The sequence below is a fragment of the Zophobas morio genome, unplaced genomic scaffold, assembly GCF_036711695.1.
Source record: "Zophobas morio isolate AGI-343-1 ecotype UQ-CSIRO unplaced genomic scaffold, CSIRO_AGI_Zmor_V1 ptg000030l, whole genome shotgun sequence".
Taxonomy (NCBI): Eukaryota; Metazoa; Arthropoda; class Insecta; order Coleoptera; family Tenebrionidae; genus Zophobas; species Zophobas morio.
Window position 1 is genome coordinate 12,476,737 of NW_026972135.1, and position 26,083 is coordinate 12,502,819.

A 26,083-nucleotide genomic window follows, 5' to 3' on the forward strand; every position below is an offset into this window, starting at 1 on the left:
TGGATTTATTCTAACACGGGAAGATATTGGTTTCAGTTTAGAAAAATATATTATTGAAGCAGATGTTCGAACGGAATACGTAACCTCAAATGAAAGAATTATTTTATTGCGGAAAAAAGTGGAAAATGTTAAGCCTAACTTTATTGAAGTTTCTTCGAGTAATTTCGATTGGCTGTCAGAATTACAAAATGCTCTATATCTTAGACTTGACGTTACACTTTATGCAACAAATCGAGATCCCGAAGGAATACTGGGTTTGGTAAATTGCATCAGGCGAGAAACAAATGGAAACTTAGTTAAGTGTGTCTTTATGATGGACGATGCTCCGAAATTTGATCCACAACATTCGTTCTATAGTAAACAACATAGCAAAAATTTGGCTTTAACATTTATAAGGACAAATCGTGGGGAACATATCGACATTTGCTTTTGGAGGAGACGCCGAAGATTAATAGTGAACATTCTTATGCATATTTTAAAAATAGAGGAAACATATCCAGTTTCGAATGGTTTGAAGGACCGTTACCTGAGGAAGTACCACTAAAAGAAAGACGCATTTTACTTTCAGTACGTTATATAAAATAAATATACATATTTCTATGTAAATGATTACTAATCGTAGACATTCTATTCGTCAGTTAACTTTGAAGATATTATGGTCGCTTCTGGGCGTGTAAATCCCGAAATATTGCAATCCCATCGACTTGACCAAGAATTGCTAATAGGATTTGAATTTTCAGGAAAAGATTTAAGGTGGCATTATTATTTAGTGTAAAAGAGCAAAATTGCACACTTTATTTACAGCGGTCGCAGAATAGCTGGAATGATTGACACTCAAGGTATTTCTTCTCACGTTACTTTCGATTCTTCCTTAGTCTGGAAAATACCAGATTCGTGGACCCTTGAAGATGCAGCAACGGTTCCTGTTGTCTATTCCACTGTTATTTACGCTCTTTTAATGGCACGTACATGAAAATAATTAGCCGCTCTAATAACTTGTTTTTAAGGTTGGCGATATGAAACCGAGTTCTTCAGTTCTAATTCACTCAGCCACTGGTGGTATTGGGCTAGCTGCCTTGAACATTTGTCTTCACTATAAATGCAAAATTTATGTAACCGTTGGCACTCAGGAGAAAAGAGCTTATTTAAGAGAAAATTATCCACAAATTCCAGACTATCATATTGGAAATTCACGAGACACCTCATTTGAGCAAATGATCAAAAGGGAAACCCGGAATAAGGGAGTTGACTTTACTTTGAACTCTCTAAGTGAAGATAAGCTGCAGGCTTCGGTTCGATGTTTAGGACGAGGGGGAAAATTTATGGAAATTGGGAAATACGATTTGGCAAATGACAGTTCTTTAAACCTATTGCTCATGGAGAAAGAAGCTAGTTATCAAGGAATATTTTTAGATGATGTTTTTAGAAATTTTGAGAAAAAGTCTAAAGTGGTAAAACGTTTAGTAGAAGGAATAGAAGCAGGTTGTGTAAAAACCACTTCCCAGGATTGTGTTCAATGCAGATGAAGTTGAAAAATCCTACAGATACATGATGAGTGGTACACACATTGGTAGGATACTGATTAAGCTACGGAATGAAGAAGAAGACAGTGTCACAAATTTGCAGAAAATTTCAAAACCACGGTAAGTTATCATTGACAACAAGTATGGTTGACCGGAATTAGAAACATGTGGGCAAAATTCGAGATCAGTTTAAAATACTTACAAAGCAATATGAAGGCGATAAAATTCAAAACCTGATTGAGGTAGCGGAAGAAGAAATTTGTGTAAATGATGAAACAAGAACCGTTAGAAGTATACCTTTGAGGAGATCGAAGTTCATGAGAAAGAGGTAGAGATAGGCCAAGAAGAAAAGAGCAAACTGGACAGGCATGGTGAACCAAGTGCATTAAAATGAAATGGATCTGTATTTTTGCCGATTTTTGCCACATATTTTTGGTTTCGTTCCAGTTTCGACGTCTTTATTTATTTAACTCTTAAATTCACTGCAACTGCGTGTTAGATTTAAATTTAAAAATGATTGCTTTGTTGTTCGTATGAGACATTAATATTTTAAACAGAATACTCTTGGCTCGTTTCTGGATTCTAATTTTATGGGGGCTGGCCATAGCCAGCCGGCACTTTGGTCTCGCCTTTGGGCCCATAGTACCTTCCCCAAGTTCATGTGAGGGTGTTTTCCTGCTCCTCTACTTGTCAAGCTACTCACCTGTTTGAATGTACTTGAGTAGTGCAAAGGCTGGAAACTCCCAGATTCTTGGGTCAGGCGTGCCCTAGTATGGATTTCCTATAAGAGGCTAGCGCTGGACACTCACGAAGAATGTGTTCAGCTCTTCTTATTGCATTCCCGATATATTGGGTCAATTGATGCTTGTCAAACTGGTAATGTCCCTTAAGGAATCCTACACATTGCGACAATTTGTCCCTTGACAGTGAGAGATAAAATTTAGTCCGCTTACGGTCTGGTGTCGCTATGCAAGTTCTACTCTGCCGACAGCTGCTCAACATCGTCCATATTTGCTTATGGCGTCTTTGGGTACATTATTTTACGATTTCGTTCGAGAGGGCAACCGAAGGCGTGATTGCCGGTTCGGGTCCCCAGAAGGGCATCCGCGCGAATTGGTTCGCTATCTTATCTGCCCTATCGTTTCCTCCGTTGCCACTGGTCCTTTGATCCAGCAAAGTTCTATACTTCTTCTCTGCGTTACATACCTTAGCATTTGTCTGCACTGTCAAACCAGCCCGAATCGAATCATACAGCTGTTCATGGTAGTAGTGCAGACTTGCTGTCAGTAAGAATGCGTTTTGATTTGTTGCCGATTTATGTTCAGCAACGATTCTAGCTCCCAGCATTATTTCCATCAGTTCTGTTTGCAAGACAGACCCCCAGAGCTTCCCACCACCTTACGACGAGCGTGTTTTTGCAACTTTATCATCTACATGCTTCTTCCAGTTCGGTCGTCAGTCCAATACAACTCCCAGGTATTTGAATTCGTCCGAAAGTTGAAGCATTGTGTTAAATATTTTTGGCATCTGTAGTGTGCCAATTTCCTTTTTCTTAGTGAACAGGATTAATTTCGTCTTCTTTCCATTTACGGAAAGGGTATGCCTGCGCACCATCCCTCGACTATTGTTATTGCACCTTGTATTATTTCACATAATGTGTTTGCGTTTTTTCTGCCAGCAAAATGACAGTATTCCACGGTGCAGCTCCTTAGGGACATCCCCTGTCTACAACAGCCTCAATTTCAGTGCCACCTACATTAATCAGAACTTCCCTATTCCTCAGCATATCGGTCACCCTCCTACTCAGGGTGGGGTTCACGTCGTGCTCTTGTAGGGCTAATCCTATGCTTTTCAACGTCGTTTTGTCGAACGCTCCTTCAATATACATAAACATTCCTAAGGTGGAGTGTTTGTTCTCCGTCGCCCACTCTATACGGTTTACAACTGAGTGTAAGGCCGTATCCGTGGACCTTCCTTGGATGTAGGCATGTCCTTGGAGATTCTATTGTGGCACCTGAAACAATAGTTCCATTCAAATTGCGCAACCCCTTGTGATAACCCAAACTTCCCGCCTTAAAAATTGACCTTGAAACAGTTTGAAAGGCCCGCGAAAAATTCAAAAATTCAAAGTTTGGCCTTGGCTGTGATCGTCTAACAAATGAGAACCTACGTTGTGTGTTTTTTTTTTTGTTTTTGAAAAATGGCGGGAAGACGTTCTTTCATACAAGTGCATACACGGTCGAGAGCGCAAGAAATAATAGACAAAATTAGGTTGGTCAAAAGCCTTCCTAAGGAGGAAAGAGAAACGAAGAACGACGACGGAGGCTCAATTTTGCCCTTCTGGCGAGTCCGCAGGGCCAAGGTGTCATCGGTCTTCATTCCCCAAAACCCCCTGGGGTTTTATTCACCGACATATTACATGTCAAACGCCTTAAGATATTTGAAAGAAAAACACTCGCGAATTGACAGACATACACATATGAAAACCGAACAAACACAAGACCTACACATATGTAAATTGGATGGCAGAACCCGAATCATTATGAGAGTGTGGCGATCGAACAACATATTGAACAAAATATATCAATTTCATTTACGAGCACAGAAAATACCCAGAGGGGGCGTTGTAGCGCAAGTAGAGGTTGGGACTTCTGATCGTCACTGTTCTCCCCCATGACGGTGATTCTATCTACACCAAAGCCTGCTCACACGCACATCTCCATTACGAACGTGCCCTGCGAAACGAGGCGGTTACGATCGCAGATCCGTAGTGGGGTCCCGGCTATCACGAAACCGGCAGCGTTAAAAACCCGCGACCGCCCCACTGAAGCTATACAAAACCCGCGGACTTGTGCAGGTGACGCGATTAATCCCGTCAGTTTGAGAAGGAGTCGCGCGCCCCACGTACACTACGAGTTATGTGTCATTAACCTTTAATTTCATTTAAATGTTCAATTTCTATGACTCTAATTTTAAATGACAACCGAACAAGTGTTAAAGTTTCAACAAAGAGCAATAAACCACATTTAAATTCGCCACACACTCTTACGAAAATTCAACAACAAATAATTCTTAATTGAGATCAAATTTGGACATCCGATAATTTACATGATAGAAACATTTATCAACACAACATTTACAAGATCAAAACTTAGCAAAGATTTATAAAACAAGATCTGCTGTGAAATAAGCTTGTACAAATTAAATATCATGTTAGGTCAAAACTGCAGAGCATGGAAATTTACGTTCAATTCAAATTATACAGCAAAGAAAATTACTGAAGCTAAAATTGTGAGACAAAGACAAATTGCATGAGGTGAAAGATTGTAAAGTTAACAGATTTACATGTGATTAATATTAATTCGTGTCCAGTCAAGTTATTGGTTAAAATTCAAACGTGAAATTATTTAGCTGCATTGTGGGCCATTATTACACATACATTTCCCCAACAAAACACATAAACAAACATGGCAGACAATCTGCAGTTGCAAAATGGCGTTGGACGAATTCGTCATTCCAAATAATAGGCGTCGAAAATATGCGATGCAAAAATGCGATGAATCCTGTGGCGTTATATAAACGATGGGCTAAATAAAAGGAATAAAGGCACGTCCCCCCATGACCCACAATGTTGTTATTTTGTTCAATAGATTCAGTTAAAACATGTGCTCGATTAAAAGAAACAAATGGACGCTTCAAAATGGCCGCTGCCTGAACAAAGAACGGTGAGAATAACAATTCGTTTGCCGCCATCCAAAATACAGATTTCACAAATATAGCTAAATAAAGCATGGCCCGAACTAGAAATCACTTCCTGTAAAGCCCTTCTACGACGGATTTTAAATGAAAGATAAAAAAACGAGATTAGTGGAAAAACAAGCGCACGCGTCGCTGCGTCACGAGGTCAGAAGCATCGTCGGGGCTTGAAACTCGCCGCGAAACAGGTGTTCAAAACATACCTCTCCAAAGGTGCGAAGATTTCGACACGGCTTACCGCCAAAAGGAACGCAAAAACCTCGTCGTAAGAACGATGAGAAATCAGGAACACCCAATGGCTCAACGGGGGCTGCTAGGTTTTCCAATGGAACAGATCAACACTGGAAAAACAAAAAAACAACAGCAAAAGGCACAGAATAATTCACAGTTAAAAATACAACCTGTTGCTCGAAGCGCTCGAAAGGAAGTCGACCGTTTGTTCCAAGCGGTCAAAGCGAAGTGACTCATTTTTCAAGACAATACCACCCTCGCTTTGTGCATCTCTGTTTCTTTGGGGTGGTTGGTTGCCAACCTCTTCTTCTTACCAACCGTTTCTTGTGCGCGCGAAATTCATTTGAAATTTAAAAATTCGAATTGGATCCTTACACCCTCGATTCTAGATTTTACCATCTATGCTTCCTGGATGATTGCTATAGTATTTTCGCCTCCACTGGTAGAGGCTTTATCCATTGGGGTTTCTGACTCTTCCATGGGAGTCTGCGCTGCCGGAATCGACACCTTGTTCTCCTTAAGTATCAGGTTTAAGGAGGACGGGATATAGTTGATCCTGCCCTTTCTCTCCCTGATTGTTTAGGCCTCAACCATACCAGGACCAAACACAAAGAGGTTACCTGGGGAGGCAGGCTTGGGTTTGGCCTCGTCATGGAAAAGAAGCCATTTTTTAACGCGAGCCCATTGGTTCCGACATTCCAGGCGGGAAAGTACGACCTCTGTATCCACCGGTGTCCGGGTATCCACAGGGTCGCCCTCACCAGCCTTGGTAGCTGAGCAAAGGGAATCACGTTAAGTTGTGCGCCTTCCCACAAGGGTGTTAGAGAGCGCACTGTTTGTTTTAGTCATTTAGATATCTCGTGTTTATAGGTTATCTTTATGATTTCCTCTGTGTACTTGATGCCCCTGAAAGTGGCTGCTTGTCCTGTCGATGCCAGGTACTGTTCAAGTTGTCTGTGCATTGCTCCCATCAGGCTATTTTGTACCATCTCCACCTGGTCAGATGTCAGCTTACCAAGCGGATGCTGTATATCAATCACAGCTACACGGAGATGACTTGCAGCTACCTCCCTGTAGCTATGTTTTTAGAGGTGGTCTCCTGCCTCCTCATCCTTGTTTGCTTTTGTGCTACCGGAGGTGTGGAGGTTGAAGATGGCATTCTCTTTGTAGCCTGCTCTTTGCCCTTGGGGTTTATCCCGGAGGAGTATGGGCCCGGTTTCGACTGGTCAACATTCATCGCCTCCGCTTGCAAACAAACCTTCCTCCGCTTTTTTTTACCTAAGTCCCGCAGATTCGCTTCCTCTTAGGAGATTACAACCCCACAGTGGCTGAGTTTTCAGCTTGAGGTGCATCCGAATGCACTTTCTCAGTGGATTTAGTTGTTTTTTTTTACCATATCTTGAATTTTGATATCGTCCTTCTTCGTGCCCACCCACCAGAAAGTCCAACAAGGGGACGTCGACGTCAGGGCTAGCAGAAGGATATAGCTCCAGGGAAGCTCATCCTACAGTACGCAGCCTCAACAAGTGAGATCACTCGTGCTCAAACTACACTTCTCCCAGGGACTCACCCTCTCGGCGGTCTGAGCCGACTCATCTGAGATGGGTTAGTCTCGACCTCCCATTTTGGTGGAAATCCAGGCCAAAGAAGCGTGTTGCCCAGCCTTGGCGACCACACTGCACCAAGGGGGGCTCAGCCCCCAGGATTTCTTCACCCTGCCTTATGGGTTTCCACGCACGGCACAAACGCTTGAGCTTGTCCGCGGGGCTGAAGCCCAGATCGGATCGGATTTCCACCACCCTCAGTGGTGTTTAGTTCGGGGGAGGGGGGGGGTGTTCGTCCTCTCCAAACCTCCATTCCCCGATAATGCCGGTACGCTCCCTTTGAGGACACTTCCTCTATCAGCAACTTGGTGACGCGCCTAGTAGGTAGCTGGTTATTTTGATATCAAATTAAATGGCGTCTTAATATGAAGTGCCATAACATGGATACTTACTTAACAATCATAATTTTTTTCAAGTTTCTTTTGTGACGTGCGTTACACCTACGTTGTTATTGGAGGGCTAGGTGATGTTGGTTTAGAATTAAGTGACTGGTTGGTTCTGAGAGGTGCAAGAAAACTAATATTATCTTCGAGATCGGGTATTCAAAATGGTTATCACCTACAACGAATAAAGTAAGATATGTATAATTTATTCAAGTAGTAAAGATATTAAGTAGCAATTTCATGATTTGGACAACCTATGGGGTCGAAGTTAAAATTTCTACAAAAGACGTGACCACTGAACGAGGATGCGAAGATTTAATTACAGAAGCGAATGAGCTTGGACCTGTTGATTTTTAACTTAGCTGTTGTTCTTAAAGATTCACTGTTTGAAAATCAAACTCACGAAAATTTCGAAGCTTCTTTCGCACCAAAAGCTCGCGTTACACTACATTTGGATCGAGTTAATAGGAAATTGTGTCCAAAACTAAGGTTTGGTTATACCGTGAAGGTATCGGTTGATTTTGATGATATATTTCAGGTATTTTGTTGTATTTTCATCAGTATCCTGTGGTCGTGGGAATCCGGGTCAAAGCAACTACGGTATGGCAAACTCTGTTATGGAAAGGATATGTGAGAATCGAAAACGAGAAGGATTGCCAGCTGTGGCCATCCAATGGGGCGCAATCGGTGAAGTACTTAATAATTATTAGAAATTTCTTAGATTTATAAAAATTTTCAAGGTTGGTTTGGTAGCAAAAATGCAAAAGGAGAATAAGGAATTAGTGATTGGTGGTACTCTTCAACAAAAGATTTCAAGCTGTCTTGAGGTGTTAGATGTTCTATTAAAACGTAAGTATCCAGTTGTTTCTAGTATGGTAGTTGCTGGAAAACACCAGAAAAGTGACAGATTTAATGCAGTAGAAGCGGTTGCCCAGGTGTTGGGAATCAAAGACATGAAAACCATAAGCCGGTATACGATATTCGCAGAACTCGGTATGGATTCGATGAGGGTTACAGAGATTGTTCAACTTTTAGAGAAAGATTTTGAAATTTACGTAACATCTAAAGGTGTGAGAAACTTAACATTTGCAAAGTAACTATTTTGTCAGTCAAAAAATGTTGTAATTTATTGGTGAATTTTAGACTGACTGAAATAGAGGCTGAGAAAATGGGTAAATCTGAAGAAGTTGTTAGCCAGAAATTAAGCAAAAACTTTCTCATTCAATTTATTCCCGAGAGAGAAATTATTCAGTTGCCAACTGTTAAATTGATTAGCCGAGTGGATTCACAAGGGGAAGCTCCAACTGTATTAGTGTTACCAGGAGTAGAAGGTGTCTTCAAACCACTAGAATTTTTGACAAATTCATTTGGAGTACAGTACAACTATAACAAATCCGAGAACAATATTGAAGAAATTGCACATAATACGCTACCGGTTCGCTAAGATGTATACATTTTAAAATTACTGTATTTAACATGTGTAATATTTTTAGCACATCGAAACTTATTTGTCCAAAAAAATCCCCTTCTACATTATTGGATATTCTTTTGTAACTCTAGTCGGTTTAGAAATGATCAGTTTACTAGAAGAGAAGGGGTACAATGGTATCGTGATTTTGATCGACGGTTCACCAGCATATGTAACTTCTTCTTTAAAAACACAATTCGCGCACGAAACAGAAGTCCAGTTCCAAACTGCGATTTTGACCAAAGTTTCTTCTTTTGTGATTTCGTTTGATGTATTTACGCAATATGAGGTAACTGGTAGTTGAACTATTCGCACTTATATGCTGGAGTACGATGTGTTTGTTTAAGGAAGCGTTGCTGAAGTCCAAAGATTTTGACGAACGAATGGATTTGTTTTTCAGTTTGATACCTCCTGAAACAAGGAACAAACAAAAGTTAGAAAAGCAGGCAGGGGTTGCGGTGTACAACCGTCTTAAGGCTGCACTTAACTATACGTTTAAAAATAAGAACATTAAATCGACTGTACATCTGTTCAAGGCAAAATATCCCATGGTTGACGAAGAAGATGATTATCAGTTATCAAATGTGTGTGATAACTAGAGAGCGGATTTTATGAAATTTGCATATCCGTTATTTTTTGCATATAAGTCTTGATATTTAATATGTGAACGAATCATGCTAATTAAAAACGAATACAGCTATACAAAAATTGCATATTTGCGTATATTTGCCTTCTGCTGCATATTTCACGTAACGGGTGCATATTTTGCATTTTTATCAATTTTTGTGCCAATTTGAAAAAAAAAGATTGTTATTCTATCGGCATGTATCTAGAAAGACGAAATTTCATTAATCATATTGCAAATATTGTTCTGATGTTCAAATAACTAGTAAAGGTTTGGGTTTTATGGTAGTTTGGAGAATCCATTGGGTGTTAAGCCATTCTTCCAGGTAAATTTGGGCCCTAATTACTTTTGGAAATACCATTCATTCCCAATATTTTTGTTCGTTACTTAAGTGTATTAATGGTATGTGTTATGGTGGTTGAAGGGACGTTACCCTATTACTTTTCATCGTGAGTGTGCATTTAAAGCATTTAAAGCGATACATGTGTGTTAATATATCGAAGATAACTCAAATTAATTTGTGGATTAAACCTTTTCCTGAACATATTCTTCAAGAAGGAACTGTTTTGTCGCGTCTGCTCTAAACCGGTAAGGATTTTTATATCTGTGGACGTAGTACACAGTTTTTCTATACCAAATATACTTTAGAATCATCGGAAAACTTTTGGTTAGAATATTTCGAAAAATATGTAAAAATAAATTGTTACCAAAATAGTAATTAAATAGTCGATTAATACTAATTTTGTAATTTGTAAATAAATTTAGTTCGGTTATTACGCTTTTTTTTAGTTTTTGGAGCATATGCAGCTGCATATCTCTGCATATATTAAGAAAGTTACTGCATATTTGCATAAATTTGGTGCATATCATATGATCATATTTTCCAAAATTTTGCTGCATATTTTCCGCTCTCTAGTGATAACATAGCACAAGTTACTACCATGGATGGCGACCACGTATCAATTTTAAATAACCCAGACCTTGTAAAAGCTGTTAGCAAAGTCGTACAGCTAAAATCATAACTTGAAATGAAATAGTGATCATCATTTCTTTATTTTATTGCTTGTTTTTATATTGAGCTAACCCTGGTCCGTGATACTGCCCCCAGTTGTCGTCATAAATTCAAACGTTGACGGCGAGTTGATAAGTGTTTAACAAATAATATTAACAATAATAAAATAAGGTAAAATACAAAACATCGTCAATAGACAAATAAAATGAACACAAAAACAATTAATGCCTACAGATACAATGAAAATGTATATAATATGTCAACAATAGAGATAGTGAATAAAATTATTAGAACATTAAAATAGAGTTATGAAAAATGTTCAATTTATCTTTAAAATGTGGCACTCCAATTTTTACCTAATCGAATAGTATGAATGCCTTTTTACGGGAAAATCTCAAAGTTCCACATTTTTTTGTATTAATTTCAAACGCGTTTATTCTGCGCCAGGTCTTTCTATGATAAAAGACAGCCAGTATCTTTGTTAAAAATGTGGAAAAGTTTTAAATCGTCTAATACAACAAGAATGTAGACATAAAATTTGACAACAATCAGCCTGGTAGTTTCGAAGATTACCTGTGTAAAAAAATTGAGACAAACGACAGACGGCAGATGACATATAGACAGAGAGACAAACAGAAGCGGGAGACACATGTTTTCATACTCCAGGGATCATGAAACGTAGAGAAAACATGAAAGTAGCCATTTGTCGGATGGATCTAATTACAATACTTCCTTAGCTTACGCTCGGATAGTGAAAATAAGACTACACAAGCTCACGTAATAGCGGATGTAAAGTAAAGGCCAGAAGTACAAGGTAATTTCAAAACATTAGGCGGAAACGACAGTAACAAGGACTGCATATGCATTTTGAACTTATTTCGTTGAATAGAAAATTTAAATCAAAGACGCAATTTTTTCGTTTATTAAAGGGCATTGAACCGTGAAGTGCTCAAATTATTTTGAAATAAAAAATCTAACTGGATGTTCTAACATAATTGAATTGCCTACAAAGTTCATCTTACTGACAGTACAAAGCTAAAAAAGCCGTAATACATACATACTTTTATTAAATAATTTACATTTATATTCATAATTTTATTCTCGTCCATTTTTACTTTATACTATTTTTTTGTATTTCGGGACTCGTGGACATAATGTACATTTTTCCACGACCACTATGTAATAGCGTGCACCTTTACGTTATGAAACAGAACTAGCACGTAATAATATTACGTGCATGTGTTGGGAAATTTTCGTTTGATGGAGATGTCAGCTGGAAATTGCCAACTGTCAAGTCGCTTATAACTGGCGCGTTGTGGTTGTATACAATCGGTGGACATATAAAACTGGTACAAACTGTCTTAAAAATTATGAGGAGAATGAAAAATTAATTTTGTGTAAATCTGTCTTGTTGACGTTGATGTTATGTGCCATGATAGATGGATAACGCATATTTGGCCAACAATGGTCTCGGGAATCAAGCTTGATACTCATTAGAAAAATTTCTTTGTACCAGTCTTATATGCCCACCAATTGTACATAATTTTCATTTTCTTAAAGCAGAATTGTCTGGAACTGAAAACTTTCAAGATATGCCTTCAACACCAACGGATATATTGGCACCTACAACTGCAGTATTAGAGAAATGTACTACTACTGTTCCAGAAAAAACTGGAACGCCAATAATTACAAAAAAATGTCAAAACTTTACGATTAACTTTCATACCATAACTAATTGTTAACATTTTCAATGTATAATTATATTTTGTAGTTAATACATAGCTAAAATCAAATATTAACTTGTTTCACATTGAAATATTTTTGGGGTGTGGTCGTGGAAAAAGTACAGTACACGACTCGTGTGCAAACGCTCATTACGCGCTCGTTGAATTACTGCACTCGCCCCTACGGGGCTCGTGCGCAATTTTTCAACTCGCGCGTAATAAGCTATTTACCACACTCGTTATGTAATATACTATTATAAGGCTTTATTATTTATGTCTATTATTGTTGGTAGAACTCAATACTTTGAATATATAGGTTTCAACTCTACCTTATATGAGTCATATATTGGAATAGCACGAGGATCCAATTTAGGGTCACTGATGTTCACTATCTTTCTAAATGATATTTTCGAATAATGCCAATAGCACAACTGAGACGTTAATTTTTAATTTTACTACACAGGTCGAGTACCTAAACACGCGTTCCTCGACATTTCATTAATTATTGAAAATGAAAAAAATTCAGCCCAAAGTTGTACATGCGGTTCTTTGTATAGCATACACTAACATTATCTCTCAGTATACAGTGTTTTGTTTTTGAGGTGTAAGACGCAACATTTTGTTTTAATGGAACACTATACAGAGTGTTTATAAAACTGTGTTCATTATTACAATTTTCAAATATCGATTTTCCAGTTTTTTCGAATAGAGCACTATATTTTATTACTGCGTCTTAAACTATTTTTGCTGTCTTTCTTTTTCGCTGACTTCATCTATATTTAAACTTGATACTTAGTGGCTGGAATGTTTTATTTTTTTAAGAGTCACATCCTGATATATCTTTACATATGTTGGTCTCTCATTACTCCAACTAGAGCAGAAATTTAAAAAATCACCCGATATAATACAGATTAAAGTTGCGAATGTTAAAATCAATGTAAAAAAAAATACTAAATACACTCAAAAGTCACGTAATCACGTAATCGCCGATATTACAAAGCAAAGGCCAGAAGTTAGTGCAAGGTTATCTAAACACATTGGACGGAAGCGATAGTAATATGAAATGACTGCATATACTTTTCAAACTTAGGTCATGCAGGAAATACTACTACTTCACAGGGTCTGAAGCGTTTCAACTTTTTTTTTAATAAAAAATCCAACTGAACGTTCAGAAGAATTATTTAGCTTCGAGTAAAAAATATACTACTTATAAAGCTGTATGTTGTTATTATAATTTTCCTGTAATTGGGCTTGTCCCGTTGGAGAATAAACCTTATTATTATTATTATTAAAAATTAAAAATTATCCCAATATTTGTCGACTTCTGTTTATTGTTACACGAATGGGGTTAAATTAAGTAATTTTTTGCTGTTTAATCACACCGAAGGCTAGACAACCCGTTGGGAAGCTGTAGACTGCAGTTTGGATCTTGTTGCATCTCATCAGCACAGCCCATCCCATCGAGTTGTCTAGCATTCATTGCGACTGAGACTAATTTAACTTTTGAGTCAAAAAAGGTTATCATAGGAAATGAGGGCTAAGTTAACTATTGATTTTTTGGTTTATACTTAGACAGGTACCGTCAAATTTAAATGTTAATTCTCTTCATGGACTGTTGTTTTGAATTGCTCGACCAACTAGAACTCATTAAAAATGTAAATTTTTTTTTGTCGTATTCCAATGTTAGAAAATTCGTGTCCATTTCCGCTGCACAAGCTATAAGTAACTGCACATTTCGCATTCAACATAATTGACAATTTTTTGTCACATATACATGGGTGTTTTTTATGTTTGTTTTCTTTTAAGTTGTTAATATTGTTGGGTAACCATGATGGACCTAAACGAAGTTCAAGAAAAAGAATTATTCAACGCTAATTTTCAATATGGACGTTGGCTGTCCTCTCCGCCAGCCGGGGAGGAAGTAGTCATATCTGGCATGTCCGGCCGCTTTCCAGAATCTGATAATGTGTATGAGTTTCGTGACAATCTGTTTAACAAAATGGAGATGGTTACCGAAAATGAGAAAAGATGGAAAATCGACCATCCCAATGTGCCGAAACGAAGTGCTCACATTAATAATATTAACAAATTGGATGCGGGATATTTTGGGCTACATTATCGTCAAGCTGATAATTTAGACCCTGCACTGAAAGTTTTGATGGAAACTGTCGTAGAAGCTATCATGGATGCTGGAGTAAATCCGCTAGAGCTGAAGGGAAGTAAAACTGGCGTATTTATTGGTTTTTCTTACTCAGATGTTGAGAATGTTACTTTCTTCGAGACAACGGAATCGGAAAATTTTGTCATTACCGGGTAAGAAAATTTTATTAACAAATATCAATTGCTTATTATCAAAGAAAAAGGTGGCCAAGATAATTTGTGTGTGCTCATTGTGTTCCTTGTAATGTATTTTAATTATTTATTTTGATTTTGAGTAAGTTTTTTCTGTCGAAGCCACTGGAAGAGGTACTGTTGGAGAGATATGACATTCTACAATAACGATTTTAATGAAATTAATCCGCGTAGGGACATTTTTCTTAACATACTCGTATATTTAGTTAATTCCATAATGAACGTTTTAATGTTTTAAAGGTGAGGAAAAGAAGTATAGTGGTGGAAATACCCCAGGTAAATTTTTTCTCTATCTACCTTATTCTTTCAAGTTGTGTAAGATGAAAAATTATCAAATTTTGAAATTTGTCATTAGAATCTTTGCTTCACTTAAATAAATGTGTGGGATTATCTAGAAAGAAGCCATGATATTGTGCACTTTAAGAAAAATAGAAAAACAGAATTGGCGGCCAAAATGTTACAAATGTCTGGAAAATACAGGTTCAAGTGATACGGAGTACAAAGAGGATATATATATCCACTACTATTAGAAATATAAAAAATTGTTCGAAGATTCCAGCTCTTTCGAAAATTTAAAAGGTTTGATATTGCGACAAGTATTTTTTTTATGGCAACAATTATAAGCTAAAATAAAAATTTGTATCTAATGTTTCAATAAAGGTAAAGGAACGGTTGTTACAAGTGAACAAGTGCGCTTTTCTGTTACAAAATTTTATGTCGATGTCATCCACATTTTTGCAAGGACGCATATCTCAATTTGGATAGATGTATTGCAATACAAATAATACAAGTAATAAATTCGGAGGCTTCCACGGTCGGAATCAATACATGATCGTTTTCCGGTTTGGAACCGTGTTAATTGAGTTTTTGGGCTCAAGGTTTCGCACACTTGAATAAGTGGCATCTTCAGGAGCAGAGTTAAGAATGAGGCAAAATAATTTGGATTTTTGACATTTGCATTTTGATCATCCGTTATTAATAGTAACAGGAGAGTTAAAAGTATCGTCCATTGAACGTTTGTACTAGGATATTCAGTTAAAAATGATATACCAATTTTTATAAATAAATGTATTTCTTTCAGCTATTTTAAATCTTTGCTTGCTCATCGCCTCAGTTATTATTTGAAATTAAAAGGACCATCATTCATTGTTGACACCGCTTGTAGCAGTTCTGGGAATGCTCTTCATTCAGCGTTTAAGTCTATCAGAAGTGGTGAATGTGAAAATGCAATAGTCGCTGGATGTAATTTGACTACCCATCCTGGAGCTACAATTCAATTTTTTCGGTACAATTCCATATGTATACAAGAGAGTAATTTTTTGTTGCAACAATACATTTTTAGCTTAGGAGTTTTAAGTCCGGATGGAGTACCCAGAGTATTCGACGAGGACGCAAACGGTTACGTTAGAAGTGAGGCTTGTACATGTCTTTTGCTCCAAAAGTCTAAAAATGCGAAACGCATTTACGCACAAATTATTAATACGAAAGTAAACTCCGACGGTTTTAAAAGGGAAGGCATAACATATCCTTCTTCGCAAATGCAGGAAGAGCTTATGACTGAAATGTACAAAGAAAGTAACATTGACTTTTCAAAACTGAGCTACGTCGAAGCACATGGTACTGGTACCCAAGTTGGTGATCCTGAAGAAGCTAATGCTATTGACAGGGCTCTGGCGAAAAAATGTGACAAACAGCTTCTCGTCGGTTCAGTTAAATCAAACATCGGTCATACAGAACCAGTCTCAGGTCTTTGCTCAATTGTCAAAGTACTGATTGCTATGGAAACCGGACTTATACCCCCTAATATCAACTTGAAAAAAGTTCGAAAAGGTCTGGAAGGGATTGAACAAAATCGAATGAAAATTGTAACAGAAGCCACTGAGCTTTTAGGGCATGATGCAATTGTAGCTATTAACAATTTTGGTTTCGGAGGCAACAATTGTCATGTCATATTGCAAAGATTTAAAAAACACAAAATCGATAATGGACTTCGAAAAGATGATGTTCCTAGATTAATTTGTGTCAGTGGTCGTACTGATGAAGCAGTTTTGAAAATTTTAAATGATGTCAGCAACAAACATCTAGATGATGAATATATTGGTCTTCTCCATCAGTTGTATAAAATGAATACCCCAAATAATTTGTATAGAGGATATGTAGTAGTTTCCAAACATAGTGTTGTATCAGAGGCATCAAAAGTATTGCCTTTTCGTAGACCACATTTGCATGTATTCTTTGGACAATTCGTCAATAATTTCCGCATATTGGGTTCTTATTTGAAGAAATTTTCAATCTTTGAAAACATCGAAACAAGGTATGTGAAGATTTTACTTGTGGGTAGCTATTGAAGGTTTTCTTGTTTTTGATGAAAGAATTAATAAAATTTTGGTGTCCTATAAAGTAAAAACGCTTAAAGAAATCCTGCAATCTGAGAAAAATGAAAAGGAAGATGTATTAGGGTCAATATGTTTGCAGTTAACATTGGTAGATGTTATCAAAGAGTTGCAATTGTTTCCTACTGGCGTTTTCGGTGACACATCTAGCAGAATCGTTACTGCTTACTATAATGGTGTTATTCAATTGAAAGAGGCTGTGTCGGCAGCGATAAAACTTAGTCATGTAAACTTTGATTCTAATACGAATTTCCAAACGTCACCAAACTTACGGGATTTAGATAAAAACTTACTGAAAGAGGATTATTCAACGTATGCAAAATCTATTAAACCATCGAAAGGCACAATTATACTAAATGTATCCGATCTACTGCTTAGTGATGAAGATAACCTATTAGTAGAAAATGGTAGCGTCAATTTACTGGGTCTGTTAGGAAGGTAAGAATTTCGTTCCAACGAAATTAACAAAAAATACGCATTTAATTTGTAGATTATATACCGAAGGTTATCTTCCTCAAATTCATAGGCTGTACCCTCAAATAAAATTTCCTGTGAGTAGAGGCACTGCCATGATTTCGCCTTCTATTCAATGGAATCACGAAAAATCATGGTATACATACAAATTTAGTGAATTTAGATCAGATTCTGAGCACAGAGAATACAGGATATCATTCTTATACGAGGAACATCAGTTTATGAAAGGCCATTGCATTGATGGTAATAAGTGTAAATTAGCACTAAGGAATATATCATAAAATCGAAAAAAAAACGTCGTCTAACAATCTTCGAAATTTAACATTAAAAAAATTATACAAGAAATTATATTACTCAGTTTGACATTTCTGTTTGAGGCTACATTTCAAATGAAATATTTTCATATGTTTTTTTTATATATAAAAGTCCTCTATCACAAATTTTGTAGCTTTGGAACTTCACGGCAATATCAGTATCTTAAAAATAAATTTTCGTGGCTTACTAGAGGACGTTTTCGATCATATGGTACTGATATTAAAAGCAAGGTTTTTAGGACGTAACCTTCTTCCTGCTACCGGATATTTATATTTGGTATGGGAAACATATGTCCAGACTCAACGATTATTAATCTCCGATGTTCCTGTATTATTTGAGAACTGTAAGTTTATCAAAGCTGTTCCACTTCCTAGAAGTGGTTACATAAAGCTGCTTATAACGGTTCAAAGAGGCACCGGCAATTTTGAAATTCTGGAGAAAGATTCGTTAATAGTTAGTGGCCGAATTCAGCTTTGTCCAAATGGAACTCAACAACAAGTTACCCTGCCAAATTCTAATTTGTTGAGTAACAATAAATTAGAAATCTTGGAACAAGATGATATTTATCGAGAGTTTTACTTAAGAGGTTACAATTACAGGTAAGTTTGTTATCATTAAAAAACAGCGTGTTGCATATTCTTTTAGCGGTTTATTCAAATCAATTAAACGATGCAACGTAGACGCTTCTGTTGGTCTGATTAAATGGGAAAACAACTGGTGTGCTTTCATGGATAACATGCTTCAAATGAAAATTCTTCAGTCTGATACAAAGTTGCTTTATGTACCCACTGGCATTAACAAAATTATTATAGATCCCTCAAAACACATGGATGTTGTCAAAGAACAAGATATACAAAATTGTCTTCTACCTGTTTATGTGGACAAGAATTGCAACTTGATCAAGTAAATAAACTGTTCACCAATTTTATAGTTAAAGAAGAGCTTTATTTTGATTAGGTCTGGTGGAATTGAGATACATGGAGTACAAGTAAAATCTGTTTTCAAGAAAAAACCACGACTGGAACCAGTTTTAGAAAAGAATATATTTATCCCAAATAATTTATCGTTAGGATTAGAAGAAGCAGTGAGAGTCAACACGCAGTTAATCTTAGAAAATAGTTTGGAAACTAATTTCAAAGCTGTGGAAATTATCAACGAATTTACGGACCCAAATGCTGAACACATCTCAGTTTTTGTCAATAAAACCTTAGAACATATCCCTTTACTAACTCCTGATCTCACCATTTCGTCAAAAACTACCACAACTGAGACAACAGGTATAAAATTTGAAATTATTACGTTAACACCAGAAAGTGGCATACTTTTGTACATTGGGAGTAAAATTCTACAACAGTCAAATACTTTAAAACAATGCTTGGTGCCTCTTAGCAAAAATGGATTTATTCTAACACGGGAAGATATCAGTTTCAGTTTAGACAACGATATTAGTGAAGTAGACGTTCTAACCGATTATTTAACACCAAATGAAAGAATACTTTTAATGAGGAAAAAAGTGGAAAATCATAAGCCCAAGTTTATTGAAGTATCTTCGAGTAAACTCAACTGGATACCAATGTTACAAATGGCTTTAAATCTTGGAAAAGATGTTATAGCTTACGCGACAAATCGAGATCTCGAAGGAATATTGGGTTTAATAAATTGCATCAGACGAGAAACCAACGGAAACTTAGTAAAGTGTTTCTTTATAATGGACGATGCTCCGGAATTTGATGCCCAACATCCATTCTACAGTAAACAAATTAGTAAAAATTTGGCTGTAAATGTATATAAGGATAAATCGTGGGGAACATATCGACATTTGCTTTTGGAGAATAGGTCAAAGATTAACTGTGAACATTCGTATGCATATTTTAAAAGTAGAGGAGACATATCCAGTTTCGAATGGTTAGAGGGACCTTTATCTGAAAAAGTACCATTAAAAGACGGAAATCTTTTGGTTTCAGTAAGTTACGTATTACATACTTCTATCGAAATGAGTATTGTTTGTAGACCTGTTATTCATCGGTCAACTTTAAAGATATAATGACCGCTTCAGGCCGTGTAAATCCGGAAATATTCCAACCCTATCGACTTCATCAAGAAATTCTAATAGGATTTGAGTTTTCAGGAGTGGATTTAAGGTGTTATTATTCATTGAAAAAACAAAGTTACGCAGTTAATTTGCAGTGGTCGGAGAATAGCTGGAATGACGAACACTCAAGGGATTTCTTCTTATTTTAGTTTCGATTCTTCTTTAGCCTGGAAAATACCAGATTCATGGACACTTGAAGATGCAGCAACGGTTCCTGTTGTCTATTGTACTGTTATTTATGCTTTGTTAGCGGTACGTATATGAGCAAACTTCATTTCTCGAATAATTTCTTTTCAAGATTGTCGATATGACGCCGGGTTCTTCTGTTCTTATTCACTCAGCTACTGGTGGTGTTGGACTAGCTGCCTTGAACGTTTGTCTTCACTATAAATGTGACATTTACGTAACTGTTGGCACTCAGGAAAAAAGAGCTTATTTAAAAGAAAATTATCCAGAAATTCCAGACAACCATATTGGAAATTCACGAGACACCTCATTTGAACAAATGATCAAAAGAGAAACACGCAATAGAGGAGTTGATGTGATTTTGAACTCTCTAAGTGAGGACAAACTCCAGGCTTCTATTAGATGTTTAGCAAGAGGAGGAAAATTTATGGAAATTGGCAAATACGATTTGGCGAATGATAGTTCTTTAAAACTTTTGCTCATGAAAAACGACGCCAGCTATCATGGCGTATTGTTAGATCTCGTTTTCAGAAACTTTAAAGAAATGCAATCTAAAGTGGTAGTCCATTTAGCAGAAGGAATTGGAACAGGTTTTATAAAACCACTTCCTAGGGTTGTGTTCAATGCAGATGAAGTTGAAAAATCGTACCGATACATGATGACAGGTAAACATATTGGTAGAATACTGATTAAGCTGCGGAACGAAGAAGACAGTGGCAGTAAATTCCAGATAATGTCAAATGCACGGTAAGTTATCGCAGAGAGTACGACTAGAGGAAGTCAAAAACATGTAGCCAAAATTCTAAAGCGGTCTGAATTTGTTAGAAAACGTTAAAACTGGATTGTTTAATTTTAGAATTTGTTTGAGGTTACTTAAATAGTCAGCATACAGATGAGGAAAAAAAAGCATAGGGCACTGTCACAATAAACCAACCAGTTCAAATAAATAAAGGGATTAACGTCCAATATGGTGGTGGGTATTAGAGGAGGTCATCCGAAAAAGTAAAGTCAATAAATAGGCATGGAGCGCTATTCATAAAGAGCCATCAATGTTTAACTACATAGAAAACGTTGTCCTGATAGTAAATAACCAAAAACACCTGAGCAAAGTAATAAAAAACTTACAGAAGTAATAATTGTTCAGGAGTGTTACAAAAAATGAAGATACATTGATGATAACATTTATGGCAATGAAACATTGACGTTGACAAAAATGGATCTAAAACAAAAAAAAATATAACAAAGAAAAATATTACGAGAAACGGCTGTGTGTAAAATTCACTTTCCTAAGTGGTCGCAAAATCTAGAAAAAAGTAATTTAAATCAAAAATAAATCGTTATGCACGCCACTGATTATCTTACTTGACCTATCATAAGTACATAGTAATCAGTGAATGGCACAGAACGACTAGGATTAAGAACCAAAAAAGCGGCGCACTGATAATAAAAGCTCGAAATTATATGCAGAAAAAAACATATATACCTCTGCATATACACGGTGATTTCGAAGTATATGCAATAAAAAAAAGAGTGCGTCGACCCAGGGACGCACGAATGGAATTTTAACTCTGCGTTGTTAATTTATATAGATTAAACATGTATACGCGGCGGATTCATTAATTTTCTCTTAAAAAATAATAAAAACCAAAAGTATGTTGCATTTGTATTTGATGACAAAATGATGATTAATTATGATTCTTTATTTATCATATAGAAAAATGATAACTAATTATTATAAAACTCCACATCGTATTAAAAAAAAGGAGTTAAAACTCCAAAAATGAGGAATAGCTCACAATAAGAACCGCCAGTCATGTATCAGTTGCTTGCATCGAATGCTCGGAAGTTGGTTTATCGTGAATTTTTCCAATTCAGAATGTGTCGATGTGACAATGCTTTAGTGTGTGCGCAAACATTTGAATCAGTGGTACAGCATCTCCTAGATCATGGTACCTTCAACTTCAAACTCACGAACGTGGCTGTAATAGAACACAAACAATACTGTAGGCTGAAGAACAAATTTCGGAACGCGATGAAGAAGAATCCGACATAAGCATTCGCCCATTTGCAAATGAAATTGAAGTTTCACTGTTTGTAGTGCATCGTACATTAAAAGAACAATGTTACATCGATACCATGTTCAAAAAGTTCAAAGTTTGGAGCCCGCTGATACTCCACGTTGTGTAATTTACTACAAATGATTGTTCCCGCAGTGTCGTGAACGCCCTAACTTTTTAAAGTGCATTATAAACAATGTACAATCGATGTGACAAGGACCAAACGTCCGTCAGAATAAAAAGTCGATCACCATATCGTTTTTATTCGAACGTTTTTCCACCTACTGCTTCAAAGGTAGATAAGTGGCATCGCATCGAGGGTGGTTTTGCCCCATTTGACTTTTAACTATTTTGTTTTCTATATTGCCACATTACTACGATACATGATGCCGTGGATACAAGTATTGCATATATTTAGAAATTACCCTGTATATGAATAGTTCAACGAAGGGACAAGGCGGAGCCTCAGTAGAGAATGAGGGGCATTAAAGAGAGGAAAATACAAAACTCGAGAGAAGACAAAAACCTAATAATTTAAAAAGGAACGAGTCTTTATTATTTAGCATTTTATTATTTTCGATTCCGTCCAGTTTTTTGTTAAACGTTCAGTTTTTATTTTTACTTTTAAGCTTGGTGTAACTTTTAGAATTAAATTTAGAAATGATTGTGTTGTTCGTATAATAGCCTAATACATAAAACAAAAATATTCCAAACTTATGGGTTTTAGTTTCCACTGTGATTTGCGTTACACCTACGTCATTATTGGAGGACTAGGTGGCGTTGGTTTAGAATTAAGTGACTGGTTGATTTTGAGAGGTGCAAGAAAACTAGTACTAGCGTCGAGATCGGGCATTCAAAGTGGTTACCAACAGCAAAGAATAAAGTAAATTATAATCTCTTCACCTAGTGAAAATACAAAGTGGCAATTTTAGTATTTGGACAACATATGGGGTGGAAGTTAAAATTTCTACGAAAGATGTAACCACTGAACGAGGGTGTGAAGATTTAATTAAAGAAGCGACTGAGCTGGGACCTGTCGATGCTATTTTTAACTTAGCTGTTGTCCTTAAAGATGCACTATTTGAAAATCAAACTGAAGAGAATTTCGAAGCTTCGTTAGCACCAAAAGCTCGCGCTACACTATATTTGGATCGAGTCACTAGGAAATGGTGCCCAAAGCTGAGGTTTACTTTTAATTTAGAGCTTTCGGTTTATTCTGATGATATATTTCAGGTATTTCGTTGTATTTTCGTCAGTATCCTGTGGTCGTGGGAATCCGGGTCAAAGCAACTACGGTATGGCAAACTCTGTTATGGAAAGGATATGTGAGAATCGACAACGAGCAGGTTTACCAGCTGTGGCTATCCAATGGGGCGCAATCGGTGAAGTACTTAATGAAATTTTCCACATTTCGTAAGATCAGAAGTGTTTTAAAGGTTGGTTTGGTAGCGAAAATGCAAAAGGAGAATAAAGAATTAGTGATTGGTGGTACTCTTCAACAAAAAATTTCAAGCTGTCTTGAGGTGTTAGATATCCTAGTAAAACATAACTATCCAGTTGTGTCTAGTATGGTAGTTGCCGAAAAATACAATCATAGTGGCATTTTGACTGCAGTAGAAGCGGTTGCTCAAGTTTTAGGAATAAACGACATGAAAACTATAAGCCAGTATACAACATTTGCAGAACTCGGTATGGATTCGTTGATGGGTGTTGAGATTATTCAAATTTTGGAGAAAGATTTTGAAATCTACGTAACATCTAAAGATGTGAGAAGTTTGACATTTGCAAAGTAATGATTACGCCATTAATAAAATGTTGCTATAATGTTGCTGCTTTGAATTCTAGACTGACTGAGATGGAGGCAGAGAATTTGAGTAAATCTGGAAAAGTTGTAAACAAAAAAGTAGAGGAAGGCACAAATTTGCTCATTAAGTATATTCCCAACAGCGAAACTAGTCAGTTGCCTGCTTTTAAATTAAACAGTCAAATTGATTCACATCTAGAGGTTCCAACCGTGTTCGTATTACCAGGAGTGGAAGGCGTCTTCCAACCACTAGAATATTTGACAAATTCTTTACAAGCTCACGTTACAGGAATACAGTACAGCTATAAAAATCCTGAAGACAGTATTGAAGAAACTGCACGTAATACGTTGCCGGTTCGCTAAAATGAAAACATTTAGAAATTAAATAATTCCAAATTCTAATATTTTCAGCACATCGAAAATTATTTATCCAGAAATATCCCCTTCTACATGATCGGATATTCATTTGGAACTCTAGTCGGTCTAGAAATGGTCAGTTTGTTAGAAGAGAAGGGCTACATTGGGACCATGATTTTAATCGACGGTTCACCAACGTATATAACTTCCTCTCTAAAAAAACAATTCCCTCATGAAACAGATGCCGAGTTCCAAACAGCGATTTTGAGCAAAATCGCTTCATTTGTGATTCCGTTGGATGTATTTTCGCAATATGAGGTAAATGGTTACCGACTTATTTGCGTTTACATAACCAGAGTGCGTTTTTTTAGGAAACGTTGTTGAAGTGCAAAAATTTAGAAGATCGAATGGATTTGTGTCTTTCGTTGGTACCTCCTGAAACAAGTAATAAACAGAAGATAGAAAAGCAGGCAGGTGTTGCACTGTACAATCGTTGTAAAGCTATACTGAACTACAGATTTAAAAACAAGAAAATCAAATCGGCTGTGCATTTATTGAAGGCAAAATCTTCTATGGTTGAAGAAGGAGTTGATTATCAGATGTCGGAATTAAGCGATAACCTGGCACAAGTAATTACAGTAGATGGAGACCATGTAACAATTTTAGATAGTCCAGATCTTGTAAAAGCTGTTGGCGAAATCGTAGCCCCGAAAACATAATTTTAAATACAGTTATCATGTTCTTTCTTTATCTCTATAGGATGTTTACTTATTAAACACAAATATAAAAATTAATTTATCAATGAGTCGTTAGGTAATTCTATTAATTCGATTTAAGTAAGTAAGCCGAAATTAAATTTGGTGTGTGACCCAATTTCTGAAAAACTAAAACTAACGGACATGGTTAAATGTGGCAAACATCTGGAAATATGTTATCCGAACTTAATTCAGGTAACATTTTTGGATAACACCTTAAGTTGAGTAACTGAAGTTTTCCGGAATCAATTTGAAAATGCCAATCGTTTAATTTCCTACGTAAAGAACATATTTATTTTCTTGAAGCTTATTGTTGCAATCATGTAGACGAAATAAAAAAGGTTCGTTTATTGCTGTCATAATTTTGTTGTATAATTCTGGATCAAACGAAACTTAATACTATTTCCAATAAAAGCATCTCAAACATAATTTAGCTTATATAAAGATCCATTTTACGGTCTTAAAAATAAGTATGATTAGACTAGAGACCATTGGGCTGACCTTGAGTTAGTGTGTGGATATAGTAGAGCAGTTGTATAAACGATTGGAGTCATATATATGAGTCATATATCTAGAATGATACTGTTGAATATTGCAAAATTAATGAGAAAATTCATATAATATATACTGTTACTAAGTAAACCCATACGCCGTCCCGGTACGACACCTAATATGTACGGTGATGAGCCCTGACTTATCGTCGGTGACTAAAGAAAGCCCTGGAAACGATTCGCCGGATGGTCGACTCCAGAACCTCGAAAGCGGCAATCGCGATCTACCCAGAAGAATGCATGCCGCTTGCTAGGTTATTCCAATTTTTCTGAAATTTTGTAACAATGGAAGGGTTTGAAAAAAATGAAAGCGGGGTTATTTTTAAAATTTGTGGAGAGATTTTCATATGCAGAGTGTTTATTAAAAATGTGTTGATTTTTACAATTTACAAATATCGATATTTCAGTTTTTTCAAATAGA

General features: G+C 36.5%; 2 protein-coding genes across 2 annotated transcripts; both read left to right on the forward strand.

Moving 5' to 3' along the window:
- Positions 1–7,376: 7,376 nt before the first annotated feature.
- On the forward strand, positions 7,377–9,564 carry LOC135138581 (fatty acid synthase-like). Its single transcript, XM_064068562.1, has 8 exons — positions 7,377–7,382; positions 7,823–7,986; positions 8,036–8,189; positions 8,238–8,346; positions 8,416–8,590; positions 8,641–8,932; positions 8,991–9,254; positions 9,313–9,564. The coding sequence occupies exons 1-8, from the start codon at positions 7,377–7,379 to the stop codon at positions 9,562–9,564; spliced, it is 1,416 nt and encodes a 471-aa protein (XP_063924632.1).
- Positions 9,565–14,154: 4,590 nt separating this feature from the next.
- On the forward strand, positions 14,155–25,080 carry LOC135138582 (fatty acid synthase-like). The gene is made up of 18 exons (XM_064068563.1): positions 14,155–14,639; positions 15,760–15,963; positions 16,021–16,992; positions 17,051–17,509; positions 17,562–17,788; positions 18,099–18,459; positions 18,506–18,763; positions 18,818–19,790; positions 19,871–20,001; positions 20,048–20,204; positions 20,251–20,885; positions 22,923–23,078; positions 23,128–23,379; positions 23,429–23,582; positions 23,632–23,984; positions 24,041–24,353; positions 24,411–24,674; positions 24,728–25,080. The coding sequence occupies exons 1-18, from the start codon at positions 14,155–14,157 to the stop codon at positions 25,073–25,075; spliced, it is 6,702 nt and encodes a 2,233-aa protein (XP_063924633.1). The 3' UTR covers positions 25,076–25,080.
- Positions 25,081–26,083: the final 1,003 nt, after the last annotated feature.